This window comes from Scyliorhinus canicula, chromosome 1 (genome assembly GCF_902713615.1).
Source record: "Scyliorhinus canicula chromosome 1, sScyCan1.1, whole genome shotgun sequence".
NCBI lineage: Eukaryota > Metazoa > Chordata > Chondrichthyes > Carcharhiniformes > Scyliorhinidae > Scyliorhinus > Scyliorhinus canicula.
The window spans coordinates 70,689,326-70,708,860 of NC_052146.1; the positions used below are offsets into that span (position 1 = coordinate 70,689,326).

The 19,535-nt window shown below is 44.6% G+C and overlaps 2 protein-coding genes across 6 annotated transcripts in view; one reads left to right on the forward strand and one right to left on the reverse strand.

Annotated features, from left to right (window-relative positions):
* Nucleotides 1-17,206, reverse strand: part of mrpl40 (mitochondrial ribosomal protein L40) — a 46,628-nt gene extending 29,422 nt beyond the window's left edge. The window contains exons 1-2 of one of the 4 annotated variants that reach the window (XM_038793015.1): nucleotides 17,108-17,206; nucleotides 7,055-7,165 (exon numbers count right to left, since the gene is read on the reverse strand). In XM_038793015.1, coding sequence (XP_038648943.1) covers nucleotides 7,055-7,165; nucleotides 17,108-17,139 — 143 coding nt within the window. In that variant the 5' untranslated portion in view covers nucleotides 17,140-17,206. Of the gene's footprint in view, nucleotides 1-5,791; nucleotides 6,069-7,054; nucleotides 7,166-8,801; nucleotides 8,877-17,107 lie in introns of those variants that run through there. The other 3 variants (XM_038793027.1, XM_038793017.1, XM_038793021.1) reach the window with 3 other exon arrangements.
* Nucleotides 8,879-19,535, forward strand: part of LOC119963680 (protein HIRA) — a 140,061-nt gene continuing 129,404 nt past the window's right edge. For both annotated transcript variants that reach the window (XM_038792998.1, XM_038793005.1), the window contains exons 1-2: nucleotides 8,879-9,005; nucleotides 18,914-18,976. In XM_038792998.1, coding sequence (XP_038648926.1) covers nucleotides 8,969-9,005; nucleotides 18,914-18,976 — 100 coding nt within the window. In that variant the 5' untranslated portion in view covers nucleotides 8,879-8,968. The remainder of the gene's footprint in view (nucleotides 9,006-18,913; nucleotides 18,977-19,535) is intronic.

A 19,535-nucleotide genomic window follows, 5' to 3' on the forward strand; every position in this document is an offset into this window, starting at 1 on the left:
GGACGTGAGGCCTGGAGACGGGCAGGGCTCAACGTCCCACATGGAGGTTGGACATTGCCCTACTAGCTGACAAGGCCTTCAACGAAAAGATATTGTGGGCCACAGCAGAGTACACAGAGAACAACCAGAACGGGGAGGTCTCACCCTCCACGTTCTTGGAAGCGCTAAAGGGGAAATTATCGCTTTCAAAGCGCGGAGATAGGGAGGAAAGGGCGGCTAGGCAGCAGCTGGACGACTCCATACTGGAGGTAGACCGTAAATACTCCCGAGGCCCCGACCACAGAGCTCCTGGCGGAGAGGAAATAGCTACAAAGGAACTTTGATCTGCTCTCCACCAGGAAAGCAGTGCACCAACTCCGCCAGGCACGAGACCCTATACGAACACGGAGACAAAGCCAGCTGCCTGTTGGCACACCAGCTGAGAAAGCAGGCAGCCAGCAGAGAAACTGCACTAATCAGGGATACCAGAGGCACATTAGACACAGAACCAGAAAAGATCAACAAAACCTTCAAGGCCTTCTACCAAGGGCTGTACACCTCAGAGCCCCCAATGGGGGAGTGCGGGAGTTCCTTGATGGACTGGACATACCAGTCATGGGGGAGGGCAGAAAACGGGGCCTGGAAAAACCACTAGCACTGGGAGAGATCATGGACAGCATTAGCTCCATGTAGGCGGGGAAGGCACCGGGACCAGACGGGTTCCTGGCAGACTTCTACAAAACATTTGCGACAGCACTGGCCCCGCAACTGCGGGAGATGTTCACAGATACGCTAGCTAGGGGCACACTGCCACCCACGCTAGCACAGGCCTCAATCTCGCTGATAACCAAGAAAGACAAAGACCCAACGGAATGTGGGTCAAACAGACCCATCTCACTGCTGAACGCAGATGACAAAATACTGGCCAAAAGGCTAGAAGACTGCGTACCAAAGGTGGTCGCAGAGGACCAGACGGGCTTTGTCAAAGGTAGTTAGCTTACCTCCAAAATCAGGTACCTGCTGAACGTGATAATGACCCCATCCGGGGAGAGAACACCGAAGGTGATTGTCTCCCTAGACGCAGAAAAGGCCTTCGACAGTGGAATGGAAATACCTCTTAGAGGTACTGGAGCGGTTCGGGCTTGGAACAGGGTTCACCTCCTGGGTAAAGCTCCTATACAACGCTCCCATGGCGAGTGTATGGACCAACAACACCAACTCCCGGTACTTCCAGCTGCACAGGGGCACCAGACAAGGATGCCCACAGTCCCTGCTGCTGTTCGCTCCAGCGATCGAGCCACTAGCAATTGCGCTCAGAGCAGCAAAAAGCTGGAAGGGGATCCGAAGGGGCGACAGAGAGCACAGAGTCTCACTTAATGCAGATGACCTGCTCCTCTACATTTCGGACCCACAGAGCAGCATGGGCGGAATCATAGCGCTCCTGAAAGAGTTTGCCACCTTTTCGGGCTACAAACTCAACATGAGCAAAAGTGAGACCTTCCCGGTACACCCACAAGTGGGGGGGGGGGGGGGGGGGGGGGGGGTGGGGGGGGGGGGGGGGGGGGTGGGGCAGCACTAACGGGACTGCCGTTTAAACAAGCCCGACTCAAATTCCGCTACCTGGGGATCCAAATAGCCCATGACTGGAAAGGGATCCACAATGGAACCTCACCAGTCTGACAGAGGAAGTTAAAAAAAGGACCTGCCAAGATGGAACACACTCCCACTCTCCCTCGCGGGGAGTGTCCAGACGATCAAAATGAACGCACTGCCCAGGTACCTGTTCCTACTTAGATCCATTCCGATCTACATCCCCAAGGCCTTTTTCAAAGCACTAGACAAACTAATCATGGCATTCGCATGGGGGGGGGGGGGGGGGGGGGGGAGAGGAAGAGGAAGAATGCTAGGATCCCAAAGAAGGTCCTACAAAACATAAAATCCAGGGAGCTAGCCCTCCCAAACCTATAATTCTACCACTGGGCGGCGATGGCCAAGCGAATAAAGGGATGGACCAAGGAGCCAGAAGCCGAGTGGGTGCGCGCGGAAGAGGCCTCCTGCATGGGGACCTCCCTCCGGGCCCACGCCACGGCAGCACTCCCTTCCCCACCCAAAAAACACTCCAGCCGTCCTCCAGTCCTGGAACCACTACGGCAGCAATATGGCCTGACCAAAATGTTGGACAAAGCTCCCATCTGCAACATCCATAGGTTCACACCAACGTTGACTGACGCTACCTTCAAAAGATGGGGACAGGACGGCGGGACACTGACAGTCAGGGACCTATACACGGACGGCAGGATCGTAACACTGGACGAACTGACAGAGAAATTCCAGCTAGCCAGGGGGAACGAGCGAAGGTACCTGCAACTCAAAAACTTACAACGAAAGGAGACAAGGACGTACCTACAACCGCCATTACTGGAAGAGTTAGTGGACGCAAGCATATTAGATAAAGGAAACTGTGGCGACATGTATGACCAACTGGTAGAAAGGGCCGACACCGTGCTGGATGCAACAAGAAAGAAATGGGAGGAGGACCTGGGGATTGAAATAGGGTGGAGACTCTGGAGCGAAGCACTGCATAGCGTCAACTCCACCTCCACGTGCGCAAGGCTCAGCCTGACGCAACTAAAAGTGGTACATAGAGCCCACTTAACAAGAACCCGTATGAGTAGGTTCTTCTCGGAGGTGGAGGACAGATGTGAACGGTGCCAAGGAGGCCCGGCCAACCACACCCCAGACTTGCGGGGTTCTGGACAGCCTTCTTCGAGGCAATGTCCAGAGTGGTGGGGATGAGGGTGGCAGTCTTCGGGGTTTCAGACCAGCCAGATCTATTTCTGGGGAGGAGGATAGGCGCCCTTGCCTTTGCCTCCCTGATCACCCAATGTAGAATCCTGTTCGGCTGGCGGTCAGCAGCATCACCCAAAGCTGCAGACTGGCTGTCCGACCTCTCGGAATATCTCCAAATGGAGAAAATCAAATTCGCCATCCGAGGGTCAGACGACGGCTTCCACAGAACGTGGGAGCCATTCAACCCATTGTTCCGGGACCTGTTTGTAGCCAACGAACAAGCAGAAGAATAGCCAGGTAGCCAAGAATCAGGGGAAAGTAGCCAAAGCTTGAGAGGGAGATAGAGACCGGGGGGGGGGGGTTTGTGGAAACAGCTAAACCTAAGAGGAAAGAAAGGCGAACCACAGAAGGGGGGGGGGGGGGGGGGGGGGGGCGGGGGTGGTGGGGAAGAGGGAAGAGACAGGGAACAATAGAGGAGAACGAGGGAGGTTGGGGGGGCAGGGAAATGATAGCCGGGAGGAGGGTGCAGGAAATGATAACAAACTTGGCATCTACAGGAACAGAGTACAAGGAGAATACAGGTGAAAGACGGGAGGAACAGCTGAAGCGGAGGTGAGCGCGAGACGACAATGGCAGTGAAACCAATCTGTGAGAAGTAAGCGATAACACCAACACCAGACCCATTCGAGTATTGCCCTCTGTAATTGTTTCTCTGGCACCCAAATGTATATTTACCTCCCCAGTCTCCACCCGCGCTCCCCCCACCACCAAACAGATGCATACTTATGTGTTGTAAATAATTTTGCAGTTGTACAGAGTTGCTGCTGTTGAGCTGGTGAAAACCTGTTGGACTTTAACCTGGTGTTGTAAGACTTCTTACTGTGCTCACTCCAGTCCAACGCCGGCATCTCCACATCAGGATCAACTGGACCAAGTGTTCGGGACTCCAGGTCAGTCCGTGGCAGATAGACGCCCTCCCAGAGGAGTTCAGGCCTTTCACCTGGAGCAAGACCAGCCTCCTCTATTTGGGAGTTCATCTTTGCCCGGCTGAGGAATCCTGGCCGGCTAACTGGCAGGAACTGGAGGCCAAGGTCACTGTTTGTTTGAGATGTCTGCCATTCTTGCGGCCTTATGGAGTCCCTGGACCATGTCTATGTTACATGTTATAGGTCGGACTCTCTTTTTAGTTTTTTGATGCATCTTTTGTTGATGTTTTGTTTGCACTTCTGCCCCACGCTTCTGATCTACGGGAACCTGGTGCGGAGAGGGGCAGGTAAGGTGGAGGATCTCCCTTGTGAACCTGCTCCTGGGTCTGGTAAAGCATGCCATTTACAGGTCCAGGCTGTGGGCAACCGAGGGAGTCGTCCAACCAGACTGTCTGCCCCTCCTCCGTGGCTACATTCGCAGCTGGGTGTTCTTAAAAAGGGGGCATACGGTGTCCATGTGCACCATTGAGGCCTTCCATGGCCGGTGGACATCACAGGGTTTGGAGGGCTTTATTGACCCCTTAAATTGCACTCTCATTTGATGCTTTTAAGTTTCCATTGATCTTTGTTACTTTCAGGCAGTGCCCCTGTCAGGAGCGGCCCTTTTTGCTTTGTCCACAAGTTTGTTTCCTTTCTTCTATTTGGTTGGTTGACCTCAATAGTGGCCAGACCTTAACTTGCACATCTTGGGACTGTGGGAGGAAACTGAAGCACCTGGAGGAAACCCTTGCATACATGAGGAGAACGGCCAAAACAAATTCCAGTCACCCAAGATCGAAATTGAAACTGGGACCCTGGCGCTATGAGGTAGCAGTGTGCCAATGTGCCTCCTTCAAAACCTGTTGAAAATCTATCTTTAGGGCCATACTTTCAGTCACCTACAACAATCCTTCTGCCAAGCCTCAGCATTGGTTGAATGGTAGTTCTCTCGCCTTCGAGACAGAAAGACATTAGTTGGCAGTTCAAGCTCCAGTTCAAGAGACACAATGTAGGCTGATGCTGCAGTGGTGCAGTATTGAGGGAATACAGTACTGCTGAGCAGTGATGCCTCCTATAAGGTGAACCATTCAGCCCAGGTGCACCCTACTTTCTCAGAACTATGCAAAATATGTTAGTATTCCAAGAGCTGGGGTTTTCTGTCAGACAATATTTACCTTCGACCAACGTCGCTAACTGGTTAGCTGGTTGTTGTTGTTTGTGGGATCATACTGTGCACCAATTGGCAGCCGCATTTCCTACATTATAAGACCATAAGACACAGGAGCAGAGTTAGGCCACTCGGCCCATCGAGTCTGCTCCACCATTCAATCATGGCTAACATTTTTCTCATCCCCATTCTCCTGCCTTCTCCCCATAACCCCTGATCCCCATATTAATCAAAAACCTATTTGTCTTAAAGACACTCAGTGATTTGGCCTCCACAGCCTTCTGAGGCAAAGAGTTCCACAGATTCACCACCCTCTGGATGAAGAAATTCCTCCTCATCTCTGTTTTAAAGGATCGCCCCTTTAGTCAGAGATTGTGTCCTCTGCTTCTAGTTTTTCTTACAAGTGGAAACATCTTCTCCACGTCCACTCTATCCGGGCCTAGCAGTATCCTGTAAGTTTCAGTAAGATCTCCCCTCATCCTTCTAAATTCCAATGAGTACAGACCCAGAGTCCTCAACCGTTCCTCATACGACAAGCTCTTCATTCTTGTGAACCTCCTCTGGACCCTTTCCAAGGTCAGCACATTCTTCCTTAGATGTGGGACCCAGAACTGCTCACAATACTCCAAATGGGGTCTGACCAGAGTCTTATATAGCCTCAGAAGTACATCCCTGGTCTTGTATTCTAGCCCTCTCAACATAAATGCTAACATTGCATTTGCCTTCCAAACTGCCGACTGAACCTGCACATTAACCTTAAGAGAATCGTGATCAATGACTCCCAAAACATTACAGAAATCACTACACTCTAATTACACTATGACTCCAGAAGTTGCCGAAGGTGCTATATAAATGCAAGCTCTTTCATTTACTCTGGGGGACTCCTTACCTACACATGAGATTGACCGTGAAATGCACTCACAACAGGAACAACCCTTTCAACATGGATCCAAGGCCTCTCCCCTCCCAAACTCACATCAGGCCGACGACCGGCCGGACTATCCAGGACATGTCCACCGTGCTGAGACGCAGCCTCCTTGTCCACACCTTTACCGACCTCTCTCGCTCTCCCCCTCTCACCAACCAAGTCGCAGCCTCTCCTCCGTCCTGGCCACACCACCCGAGTTACCTTCAGCGGCGCACCAATAACAGCAGCTCATCGTCACAGAAATACAGTCCGACTAGGATGCAAAGTTCGCGATTAATGTTCCCAGATCTCATAATCAAGAAGCTGAGCAAAGACACTCAGGGGTTTGTTTTCAGATTAAACATCTCTTTTAAATTAAAAAAAAATAAACTAAGATTATTAATGGGACGCCGCATTTTGTTGTTTTTATAAAATAAATGTACAGCAACCACACTTATTTTTAGGGGCAATCTGTACAACAAACATCCAAAGTCTTCAGAAATTAATAATGAGCAACAATGAGATATTTGAATGAAAACACTTGGGGAAAATATAGCTTGCTAAAGGGCTACACAGCATGGATTTAGGAAAGGGAAGTGTTGTGATGTTTTCCCAAACAAACTTGCATTTATAAAGCACTTCGCACAACTGAATAAATTGTGATATTCTTGTACTTTCAACACTATTTTGACCAGCTTTCTCACAGATGAAAATGAAATGAAAATCGCTTATTGTCACGAGTAGGCTTCAAATGAAGTTACTGTGAAAATCCCCTAGTTGCCACATTCCGGCACCTGTTCGGGGAGGCTGTTACGCCTTGGTCTGCTTTCAAAGCCAGCAATTTAGCCCAGTGAGCTAAACAGCCCCCACAACAAAGATCTGGAGTTACTGAAAACACTGTAATGTATTAAATTTGATAAATATTTCGGTCAGAAAGTGGAAACAGATTGTTGCCACGAATTATAATTTTTCAGAGTGGAAAGAGTTTTCAATTAGATTACCTAAAGTGTTGGACTTAGAAGCCTTGCTTCTTTAAAAATGCTCCTGACTTTGACAATGGTATTGTGAGGAACATTTGCAAACTGCAGAATATAAAGTATGCGAGAGGAAATTAATGTGCTGCTGTGTTCCCTACATTACAACAGTGATTGCACTTAAAAACGATTGAATTGGCTGCAATGTGCTTTGGTTGGTGGTTGTGTAAGGTGCTATATAAATGCAAATATTTATTTTAATCAACAGTACCTGGATCTAGAGGAAGAGAGTGCTGAACCATTTGTTCTGGAATATTTTGTGCACATCTGTTCTTTTAATGATATGAAGTATATTACTGTCCTTGAGTGAGCATTGGAATAACTAATAACAATTAAGAAAAAAAGAAATAGTCGGAATAGGATATGGCTATTCTCAGCAACAAGTTCATCATTTTAGTAATGCCACCCTGCCTCATTCATTATCTCAAAATTGCTTTTCTCTGTGGAAATGAAATAATAATTTGCTTCTCAAGTCCATTTACTAATTCTTTTGACTAATAATTTTAATTCTTCATCATAGTGAATAATTGACCTGGGCTAATTCTTCAGCTTCCACACACAATCATCTAGAAAACTGCAAATATATCACTGCAAGCTGCACTTGCCGCAAAAGTGTATAAAATCCAATTTCCTTAACATTTCTTTATAACTTTAAGTCAATTGAGCACCAAATCTTGGCTGACGTTTGAGTGCAGTACTGAGGGAGTGCCGCACGACAGGAACGGGTTTATTTTGATGAGATGCGAATTATCACCAATGTCCAAACCCTCTCCTCTTGAATGAGCGTAAAACATCTAAAGAGATAACTGGAAGAAACGCAAGGGAGTTCTTCCTGGTGCTCAATAGTAATTAACCAACATCACCAAAACGGATTATCTGTTCTTACTTCATTGCTGTGATGTGGAGATGCCGGTGTTGGACTGGAGTGAGCACAGTCTTACAACACGGGCAGCACGGTAGCATGGTGGTTAGCATAAATGCTTCACAGCTCCAGGGTCCCAGGTTTGATTCCCGGCTGGGTCACTGTCTGTGCGGAGTCTGCACGTCCTCCCCGTGTGTGCGTGGGTTTCCTCCGGGTGCTCCGGTTTCCTCCCACAGTCCAAAGATGTGCGGGTTAGGTGGATTGGCCATGCTAAATTGCCCGTAGTGTCCTAAAAAGTAAGGTTAGGGCGGTTGTTGGGTTATGGGTATAGGGTGGATACGTGGGTTTGAGTAGGGTGATCATGGCTTGGCACAACATCGAGGGCCGAAGGGCCTGTTCTGTGCTGTACTGTTCTATTCTATCTTCTATGAACACCAGGTTAAATCCAACAGGTTTGTTTCGAATCATTAGCTTTCAGAGCACTGCTCCTTCCTCAGGTGAATGCTGTGTTAGGCTTCTTGTTACAAACAAATCTAAGCGTTCACCATATTGTATTAATGACTACTTTCCAATTATTTGGCTGTAAAGTGTCCTGTCCTTGTGAAAGAATGACAGTCAAGCTGTCAAGTCCAAGGGCTCTTTTAAAGAACAATTCAATTCGTCCCACACCCAGCACTTTGCCTGCAATATTTTCTCTTCATGAGTTTTTACAAGCCATGATTGAATCTGCCTCCGTTTCAGGCAGCTGGCATTCCAGATCATAGAGCGATTCGCTGCCTTTTGGGGTTTTTTCCGGTCACTCTGTATCGTGACTGGGACAGCATTCTTCCCAGGAAGATGACGATTTTGCCAATTGCTGAACACTCCAGTCGCAGCCAAAATAGAGCGAGTGTTAGGTTTGCCGATGTTTTGGGTTATCACACAAGCCCTTCATTCATTGTACTCAGTGAAAATAAATGAATGAAGCAATTAGATTCGTATGTGTTCAAATGAATAACGACAGATGTGACTGAAAGTTAAAACTCCGGGTCTAAGTGCAGCTGCCGAAAGGGTCAGGCTTTGGGGCTTTATTTTGCACAGGAACGTTTGTCCTGACCTTGACGTTTCCTCGGAGTGTTCCTGCAGCGGCGTGTGGCTTTCCGGGGAGCGCTGAGTGCGTTGCTCCCTTCCGGCGGGAGCGGAGTGAGAGGCCGGGGGCACCCCGGGACAGTGACACCAGGAGCGAGTGAGGTGCAGCTGAAGTCCCAGGTCTCAGGGCCCAGCATGAAGCTGCTCAAACCTGCCTGGGTCCATCACAATGGTGAGCGGTTGCGTGGGGCTGTGCGATGACCGTGGGAACTCGGACTGGCAATGGGACGGTGGAGGCAGGAAGCCGGGAAGGTCTGGAGAATTGCAGGAGGGTTGAGGTGACTGTATCTGTCAGAGTGGGTGAATGGGAATTATGGCAGAAACCCAAGCATGGGCTGAAATCGGGATGATTGGGAGGAGAGCTGGAGATCTAAGAGACCCAGGAGCTTGAATGGGTGTCAGCATCCCAGGAGGAGTTGGAATAAGTGGCGATGGGTTACATAGGTCTGCGCCTGGCGATCCAGATAGACAACGCTAGAGTCCTGCCTGGGCTGAGAGATATTAGCGTCGGGTAATCCACACTGTATGTACTGGTGGACTTCGAAGAATGGATATGGAGTGGAACATGGTGACTGAACCAGTCTCCACAGTAGTAGGTACTTGGGACAACTAACTATGGGGCGACAAGAATCTTGAGATTAAAAACTAAGGCGGAGTAGGCCACTCAGCTCCTGGAGCCTGCTCTATATTCAATGCTTATAACTGATCCTCAGCCTCAACTCCATTTTCATGCTCAATCCCCATATCGCCTGATTTATGTAGTGTCCGAAAATCTATTCATCTTGGCCTTGATTATACTCAAACACTAAGCAACCACAGCATTTCAGGTAGAGAATTCCAATGACTCTCAACTCTCCGAATGAAGAACTTCTCATCTTCGTTTGAAATGACTGTCCCCTTATCCTGGGATTCCCCCTGTTTCTAGTGCAGCCAGCCTTTCAACTTCTATCCTGCAAAGCTTGCTCAGAATCATTTACATTTCAATGAGATCACCGCTTATTCTTTTAAATTCAATGTTATAAGCCCATGTTACACAATCTCTCAATGGTAGGACAATGCTTTTAACCATAGAATCCCTACAATGCAGGATGGCATGATGGTGCAGTGGTTAGCACTGCTGCCTCATGGCGCTGAGTTCCCAGGTTCGATCCCGGTTCTGGGTCACTGTCTGTGTGGAGTTTGCACATTCTCCCTGTGTTTTCATAGGTTTCGCCCCCACAACCCAAAGAAGTGCAGCGTAGGTGGATTGGCCATGCTAAATTACCCCTTAACTGGAAAAGATTAATTGGGCATTCTAAATTTAAAAAAAAAGAATTCCTGCACTGCAGAAGGAGGCTATTCTGCCCATCGGGAGTGCACCAAACCTCCGAAAGAGCACTCTACCTAGGGCCCCCCATCTCCTCCCGCCTCTTTTGGACATCAATGGCAAATCCACCTAATCTGCACATCATTGGACCGTGGGAGGAAATCCCCAGAGGAATGCACACAGACATGGAGATAATGTGCAAACTCCACAAAGTCGCCCAAGGTCGGAATTGAACCCAGGTTGCTGGTGCTGTGAAGCAGTGGCGCAAACCACTGTGTCACCTTACTGCCAGTTTTTGGCACCACTGCCTTACCACGTTTGCGATCCAGGTTGCGTTCTGACCTTGGGTGATTGTCCGTGTAGAATTTGCACATTCTCTGTGCTTGCGTGTCCTAAAGGGTGCTCCGGTTTCCTCCCACAGTCCGAAGCTGTTCAGGTTAGGTGAATTGGTCATGTTAAATTGCTCTTAGTGTCCAAAGGTTGGGTTGGGGAGTAGGTCCATGTTAGGGTGCAGACCTAACGGGCTGAATGACCTCCTGCACTGTAGGGATTCAATGATTCTTAGATGTGGAGGCCCAAATTGTCTACAGTACTCGAGGAGTGATCTCACCAAATTGTCCATTTGCAGCCCTTGCTCGTGAACTCCATCCCATTGTAATAAAGACCGACACACCATTTGCCTTTTTAATTACTTGCTGTAGCTGCATGTTAACCGTTTCTGTTTCTTATAAAATGCTTAATAGATTCTTAGCATTTGAAACAAATTCTGTTTTTCTACTCAACCCCACGTTTCCCCACATTATACATCATCTGCGCAACCTTGCTCCCTCACGTAACCTATATTACTTTTCCTACTCTTCGTGTCTTCCGCACAGCTTTTTCACCAAGCTCTCTTCAATTTTTATGAGTTTGTGGGATCTGAGCATCTCTAGCAAGACCAACCCTAATTTACCTTGAGAAGGTGGTGGTGAGCTGTATTCTTGAACTGCCACAGTCCATCTGGTACATGTGCACCCACACTGCTGTTAAGAAAGGAGTTCCAGGATTTTGACCGAGCAACAGTGAAGGAACAGTGATATAGTTCCAAGCCAGAATGGTGTGTGGCCTGGAGCAGAGCTTGCAAATAATGGTGTTCCCATGCACCTGCTGCCCTTGTCCTTCTAGAAGATAAATATGGCAGGTGGAAAGAAGCATGGCTAGCTGTAGCTGTGTAACTTATATATGATACACATATATAATGTTGCTTGAATGTTGTTGGAGCTGCACTCATCCAGGCAAGTGAAGGGTATTCCATCACACTTCTGACTTTGTACCTGGTAAAGGCTTTGAAAAATCAGGACGGTTGTTACTTGCTAATTATCAGCTGAAAGTTAAATGTTATCCAGGTCTTGTGCATATGAGTATGGACTTGTTCAATATTTGAGGAGTTGTGGGTGGTACTGAACTCTGTGTTATCATCAGTAAACATCCTCCTTTTGACCTTCTGATGAAGCAGCTGAACTTAGTTGGGCATCGGGCTCTACCCTGAGGAACTCCTGCAGGGATTTTCTGGTGCTGGGATAATTGGCGTCCAATCACCTTTTTTTGAACAGGGTGTGACTCCAACCAGTTCGATTCACTGATTTCCACTGACTTGAATTTTACGAGTGCCCTTGATGCTATACTTGGTCAAATTTTACCTTGGTGTCAAAGGCAGTCACTCTCGGCTCACCTCTTGAATCCAGCTCTTTTGTCCATGTTTGCACCAATTCTATACTGAGACCTGGAGCTGAATAACTCTGGCAGAACCCAAAATGAACATCGGTGATCAGGCTATTTTGCTGTGTAAAAGCTACTTGACTTCGGCATCAACACATTTTCCATCACTTTGCTGATGATCATGAGTAGACTGATTGACAGGTAACTGGCTAGAATGGATTTGTGCTACTTTTTGTGGACAGGATGTATGGACAACTTACCATGTTGTCAGGTAGATGTCAATGTTATAACTGCCCTGGGGCATCGTGGCTAGTGGTGAAATTAGTTCTAGAGCACAAGTCTTCAGGAGTACTCCTGGAATGATGTCAAGACCCATTGCCTTTGCTGTATCTAATACCTTCAGCCATTTCTTGATATCATGTGGAGTGAATCAAATTGGCAGAAGACTGGCATCTGTGGTGTTGTGGACTCGGTGGGAGGCTGGGTTGGATCATCCATCTGATGTGGTTTGGCTCTCCCATCATTGAGGGTGGAGATACTTGTGGAGCCTCCTCTATTTTCTTTAATAGTCGACCACCATTCACACCTCGGTGTGGCAGGACTGCAGAGCTTTGATTTAATTTGTTGTTCGTAGGATCTCTCGGCCCTGAGCGTTGCATGCTACTTGCGTCAGTAACATGTATACGTTACACCTAGTCCCTTCATCTAAGTTATTAATGTAAGCTTGTAAATAGCTGAGCTCCAGCACTGATTCTTTTCGCACCTCACTTCATATAGGCCACAAACTGAAAATGACTTGTTTATTTCTATTCTCTTTCCTGTTCTTATGCCAATATATGACTTTCAACCCCATGAACCCTTATGTTGTGCAATAACTGTTTGGGTGGCATATTATTTAATGTCTTTCAAAAATTCAGGTATACTATACCCACTGGGTCCAATTAATTTACCCTGCCAGTTACATCCTCAAAAATGTCTAAATTTGTTAAACACGATTTCCCTTTCACAAAGTGCATGAATTGAGGTAGTGTGTATAAGCATCAAGTGAAGGAAATGGATTGAGACGAGTGATTAGAAGAAATCCAGTAGATGACCCATGACGTTTCTGGTACTGGTCTGACATAGGTGTTTGTTGTGTGACTTGCATGATTTCATTTGCTCTGTGGAATCAGTCCGCGCCGTTAGTAAGATACTTAATTCTGCAAAGAAACTTTTTCACGTTTATAATACTCAACAATGACATTATCTTTGGATTAACAAGGACAGGTATTCCATCTGTATTCAGACTTTGATATTTGAAACTTTTACACAATACCACAGAATTGTTAGAAAACGCCTTCTTCAAGGGGTGTGTATGTGTGCTACTTTCTCCATAAACCCCTCTTCTTGAAAGGCACTCCTGAAAACCTACCTCTTTGGTCAAGTATTTAGTTATCTTTGGCTCAGTTATTGCATTGTTTTTGTGAAATGTCTTGAGGAGTTTCACTGTTGAAGATGTTATATGAAGGCAGCCCTATTTGGATATTCCTAAAATAGTCCAGTGTTTCCTACGAGTTCTTGCAAATGCTGCGTTGATATTTTTGCTGCTTTTGCAATGGTGGATGTAAAGGCATCTGAGATATGTGAAGCAGTTTGTGCAGCTTTGATTTTATTTTAAATGAGTACTGCTTGTAAATTTACTTAGTCTATTTTCACTCGCAGCTGTTCATTTTATTCGCCTGTTAATGTAATTTCAGCACAAGGAAGGCTCTTTCGCTCGAGTTTTAGTGCCAAAAAATACTCCATTCTTCTAGAAGTGGACTTTAAAACAGAGGAAGACTAAAAAGTTCTGGATAGACAATGTCAGTAGTCGGTTATCATAAGAAGGGCTACAGATGACTGAAGCAACTTGGCAAGTTCAGACCACCAACAAACAATGAGTGAATTCATGGTTTGTTGAGCTGATAGATGGAAATTTACAAGTAATAGGCTGCAGTTCTCACCCTTCAAATGTTGGAAATTTTTGAATTGAGTCATTTAAATTGAAGCAGTTAGTGTAATTCCCAAGTATGTTATGGGGGAAAGTTGAGAGGATATTTGATAGATGTGATCAAATTCATGAGGGGCCTAGGTAGAGTAGTAGGGAAGAAACTGTTCCCATTGCCAAAGAGTCAAGAACCAGAGGACACTGATTAAAGTGAATGGGAAAAGAACCAAAGACAACATGAGGAAACATTTCTACCCGGTCTGTCAAATCCTGTGACATTTTGTCTCCGAACCTAACAGCTCAAACGAAAATCCATGTTGGATTACACTTGATAACTGGTAGATGATTGCAGGGGTGAGGTGGCTAAGGAGGTAAGCTTGAGTCTGTGATTTATGTTGAAGCCCTTGGTAGGATTGGTTCTTTACAATTTATTTACACCCACTGTGTATTTATTTTGCTCAGTTTGTTGCTTTATATTGACGCATAGTTTTGTCCCAGAGATTGAAGAAATGGGAATTTGGAACTTGCTGTTGTGCTGCAGATATCAAATTTCAGTGGGGAGAAGGAAAGAGATTTTAATATAACGGAAGTGTGAAGTGATTCGTATTGGTAGAATGAATTAGGTTGGTCGCCATTTTAAAAAATGAATTTAGAGTATCCAATTCTTTTTTTCAATTAAGGAGCAATTTAGCGTGGCCAATTCACTTACCCTGCACATCTTTGGGTTGTGGGGGTGAGACCCACGCAGACACAGAGAAAATGTGCAAACTCCACATGGACAGTGACTTGGGGCCGGGAGCCAGCCTGGGTCCTCAGCACCATGAGGCAGCAATGCTAACCACTGCGCCACCGTGTCTCCCCCCCCCCATTAGACTGGCAACCAGAAGACATATTTGAAGTGGTTGGTAAAAGAATCGGAACCAATATGAGAAAATAATTTCTTACATAGTGAGTTGCTGCAATGTGGAATTCGCTACCTAAATAGGTGGTGGAAGCAGATTCAGTAATAATTTTCCAAAGGATATTTGAAGTGGAAAGATTTTCAGGGCTATGGGGAAAAAGCACAGTAAGTGTGATAAATGGATAGAGCTGGGACAGGCAGGATGGGTTGAACGACTTTGCCGTTGTTGCATCATGTTAAGTCATCTTAGATGCCAAATCGAAGATGCTGGCACCACGCAGCAGAGCTGTAAGTATAAGTCAAGTGCAAAAGCTTTCACCGAGAAATGCTCTATATACAAAATGTTATAACTTGTCTTTTCTCCTTCGAAATGCCTAGCTACTGTGCGTTTTCAAACTTGGGTTGATATTTTGAACACTTTTGTGGTGGTCTGTTTGTATGGTTTAGTGAAATTACCATATATTTTGGACTGGAAGGCAGTGTCACCACTAATACTACCAACCCTTAAAGGCAGCCCTTAAACATCTGGAGTATTGTGTACAGCACTGATCTTTTTTAAGGAAATATGTAAATGTGTCAGAAACACATGAGGGAAAGTTGAGAGAATATTTGATGGACGTGATGAAAATCATGACTGGCCTAGGTAGAGTAGTAGGGAAGAAACTGTTCCCATTTCCAAAGAGTCAAGAACCAGAGGACAACAAATACAATGTGGGCGTAAATAAATTGTAAAGAACCAATCCTACCAAAGGCTTCAACATAAACATGTGTCAAAGAAGGTTTACTAGACTAAATACCAGGTTCGGTTTGTATCCACTAGAGTTTAGAAGAGTATGCGGCGACTTGATCAAAACCTTTAAGGTCCTGAGTGGTATTGACAAGGCCGATGTGGGGCGGATGTTCCCTCTTGGAGAATCCAAAACAAGGGCTTTTAAAAAAAGGTGGTGTTCATTTTAAGAAGGAGATGAGGAGAAGGTTTTTCTCTCGAGAGGGTTGTGAGTTTCTGGAACTCTTTTTTTTGCTCAAAAGGCAATGGAAGCAGAATCTTTGAATATGTTTAAGGCAGAGCTAGATATATTCTTGATTAACAAGGGGGTGAAAGGTTATTGGAAGTAGGCAGGTATGTAAGGTTGAGATTTCAATCAGATCAGCTATGACTTTATTGAATGGCGGAGCAGGCTTGAGGGGCTAAGTGGTCTACTTGTGCTCCTCAGCCGTATGTAAAAATTTGTATGTATCTTTTAATATTCTGAAGTTGTGGATTTGAATTGCGATTTAAATATTTTGTAGCTATTGGGGAAAATGTACACTAAGAAGTCTTACAACACCAGGTTAAAGTCCAACAGGTTTGTTTCGAATCACTAGCTTTCAGAGCACAGCTCCTTCCTCCAGGTGAATGAAGAGGTGGGGAAAATGTATATGAAGCAGATGAAGGGTGTAGAACAGTTTATTACAAGGTGAGGGTAAACAGGTGAGAATTGGCTTTGTGAATGTTGGGAGACGCAAGGATTCCACACTTCTTATTACCCTCTCTGTGAAAAAAATATTTCCTGATTTCCCACCTAAATGACCTAGCTCTAATTTTAAGACCATGTTCTTGATTCTCCTGCCAGTCGAAATAGTTTTTATTTTGATTCCTTTTATCATGTCAATACTTCAAACTGATCACCCCTGCATCTTCTACACAGATGGGAATACACACTAAGTTTATACTTTCTGCCCTAATTTATCCCTCTAAGTCTTGGTACTATTCTGATGAGTCTGCTCAACCTGCTCTGATCTGTAGTGCAAGTATAAAAACAGTACTGCAAATGGGATCTGTTGAAGACCCTGTACAACTGAAGCATTACTTCCATTCCTTTGTAAACCAGTCCCCTTGAGATAAAGGCCAGCATTTCAGTAGCTTTTCTAACTGCTTTTTGTATCTGTCTGATAGATTTAAATGGTTTGTGCATTTGGATGGCCAAATCTCTTTCCTGCTCTAGAGTTGCTATTTCTCATCATTTACAAAATGCTCTTATTTATCTTCCTTAGTTCCAAAGCACAAAGCCTCACATTTACCTATTTCAATGAAGGCCATTTCCGGTAGTTCTGTTACTCATTTGATCTATTTTATGTCCCTTTGGACCTCACTAATCCCCTCTGCACTATTTATTGTCCCCCTTGGTTTGGTGTCGTCTGCAAGCAGAGAGAACAAGAAGCAGATTTAACATTGAGGCTTGTTGGCAAACGTGTAATTTTCGAAAATCTTTTTTTGGTACAAATATACTAAAGCGATGATTTGACTTGTTCTTTCTCCTTCTCAGACGTGAGACTATACCCTTTAAAGTGCCCCCATCGCCCTTCACCACTCTCTTGCCATTAATATAGTTATTTTTACTAATAACATTTTATATTACTTGCCAGTTTTTTGGTTTCTTTTTACAGCTTTTCATATTCTTTTCACCTCTTTGTGGTTTTCCATAAATCCCCCAGGCCACTAGATTATCACTTTTCTTGACATTTGTGTTAGTGACTCTGTTTATCTTTATACTGCATATTACCTCACATGTTGACCATAGTTACTTGACTGTACAAATGGAACTTTTCATTGTGTTGTAATAGGCACTCTTTGAACACTTCCCACAATTTTCTGTAGATTTACCTGTTAACAAGTCAGCCTTATTTAGTATGTTTACTCATGTCTTCAAAGAACATCTTACTTAAGTTAAAACTTAGTGTGTGATCTATCATCTCGAATTGAATGTTAAACTTGATCAAACCGTTCCCAGTTTTCAAGATGCTCCCTTACTTTAAAATCTTAATTAATTCCAACTTGTTACGTATATTGCAAATGGTAACCATTATATGATATAATTTGATACTAAATTTGAGAAGGGCAAAGATCAGGCCGCATCATCTAATACCAAAAAACAATATCAAAACTTACACTTGTGTCAACAGGCTTCAGTGTCTGATATTTAAGAATGTCGTGAGATGAGCTTTTTGCTACCTCAGTGCACTTCATCAATGCTAAAGTAGGAACAGACTTGTAACACCCGGCACTTTTCCCTTGTGCTAAATCATTCAAACTGTTCTCTCCAGTTATAGGTTTGGAAGAAGAAAAAGTAGGATTGTACTGCAGGACGTTTTCACATTTTAGATGTATGCTGTTTGGAAAGTTTGACATACCCAAGATAAGACTTTACTGAAATCTTAGTAATGGAGCATTGTAAGGTTTTGAATAGGTTGTTCAATGATGTCTTGGGCCACTGCCTTGAATTTATTTGAAGTGAAAGGTTTTCATAGAAACAAAAAAAAGTGCTGTCACTCACTAGTAAATGAATATGAAAAAGGAAAGAGAATTTAGCTGTTTGATCAAGACACTTTTATTTGTTTGGATGTAAGCTGTCCGCTCGTCGGTAATCTGATCAGCCTACTGTGGGTTTTCCAGCATATTCCATTTCTATTTTAGATTTCTTGCATTCAGTTTTTCTTTGTGTGGTGTAGTTGAAGTCTTTTGGTTAAACCTACTATATCAGGAAAGAGGGCGGAATTAAAGCGGGAATCATTTGAACAGATCAATAGTATATTGGAGAAAAACAGGGTGATCATTCATAAATTTTATTTGTCTTAAATTCAACTAAGATCTGGTGAATTATCTTCAGCTCTGACACTGTCCTTTACCTTGGATATTAACGGAGCTGGAAAAAGATGTCCTAACCTGTTCTAATGAATGACCTTGAGCTTGCAGCATAGACCATAATGTTACTAGTGTTGAGGCTGGGCGGGACACAGTTCAGAAAAAGTTGCTGTATTGAATGTACTGAACTTCAGGTGGCTGATTTAAAAAGATTGAGTGGAAATCATTTTGAAATGGAACGTTACTACAAGAACCAAGATCTCAGGAAGTTTTAGGAAATAAGCTTGAAGGCTCTAAAAAAACAGAGTGATTGAAAATTACATGAAATGCAAGAAAATCAGACTGAAATAATAAAATGACCCAAACGGTGAAAATGGTGGGACTGAAAATTGGCAGGGGAAATCAGTAGGACTTCTTCAGAACATGTATTTTTGGAAGGTTGTTACATAGAAGTTGCCAGGGCCTCTTTTGAACAAGATGTAAATAGCTAAGGACAGATGTTGCCTTTCACTTCATTGCAAAGCAGGAGTGAGGTTTGTGCTTCAGTTCTAATGCTTCTGTTCAATAAATATAACTTTTTTTTACAGGTAAGCCAATATTTTCTGTGGACATTCATCCCGATGGAACAAAGTTTGCAACAGGTGGACAAGGTAATAAGCAGTATGTAGCCGGCTTACTATTTAATTTAGAGATGGCATGACCCACAAAGCCCCAGTGACGTACATGATGCTGCCCCCTTTTATAGTTTGCCTTGTGACCAAAAGAAGCTATATGCTGTGAAGTTTAGACAAGTGAGTCCGTTACCCTCGACAGCAGAATGATTTGTTTATTTGGTCCTTTTATATCAAGGATTGCAAGCTATGGACTCACTGACCCTTCCCATCCCCATTTGGCAGCTGGATGCCACACTGCTGTGGAAATAATAGCCTTTGCATACATTGCTATATGCAATGGTCTTTTCAAATGTCCACTTGCTCTGATGACATTAATAATGTACCATAGTAATCCAAAGCTATTTCTCATTGTGGCACTTTTGCCCAGCCTGGGGAGATGAATTTCTGCCTCATCGCTATGGTCAATTCGTGACAGTTTAATTAATTGTTAACTTTTTAATTTGGAGATGTACAGATCAGATTGTGTTCAGGCCATCCCTGCCCATCCCTAAATAGAAACTATCTATGAATTGTTACAAGAGTTGCTTTATAAAAA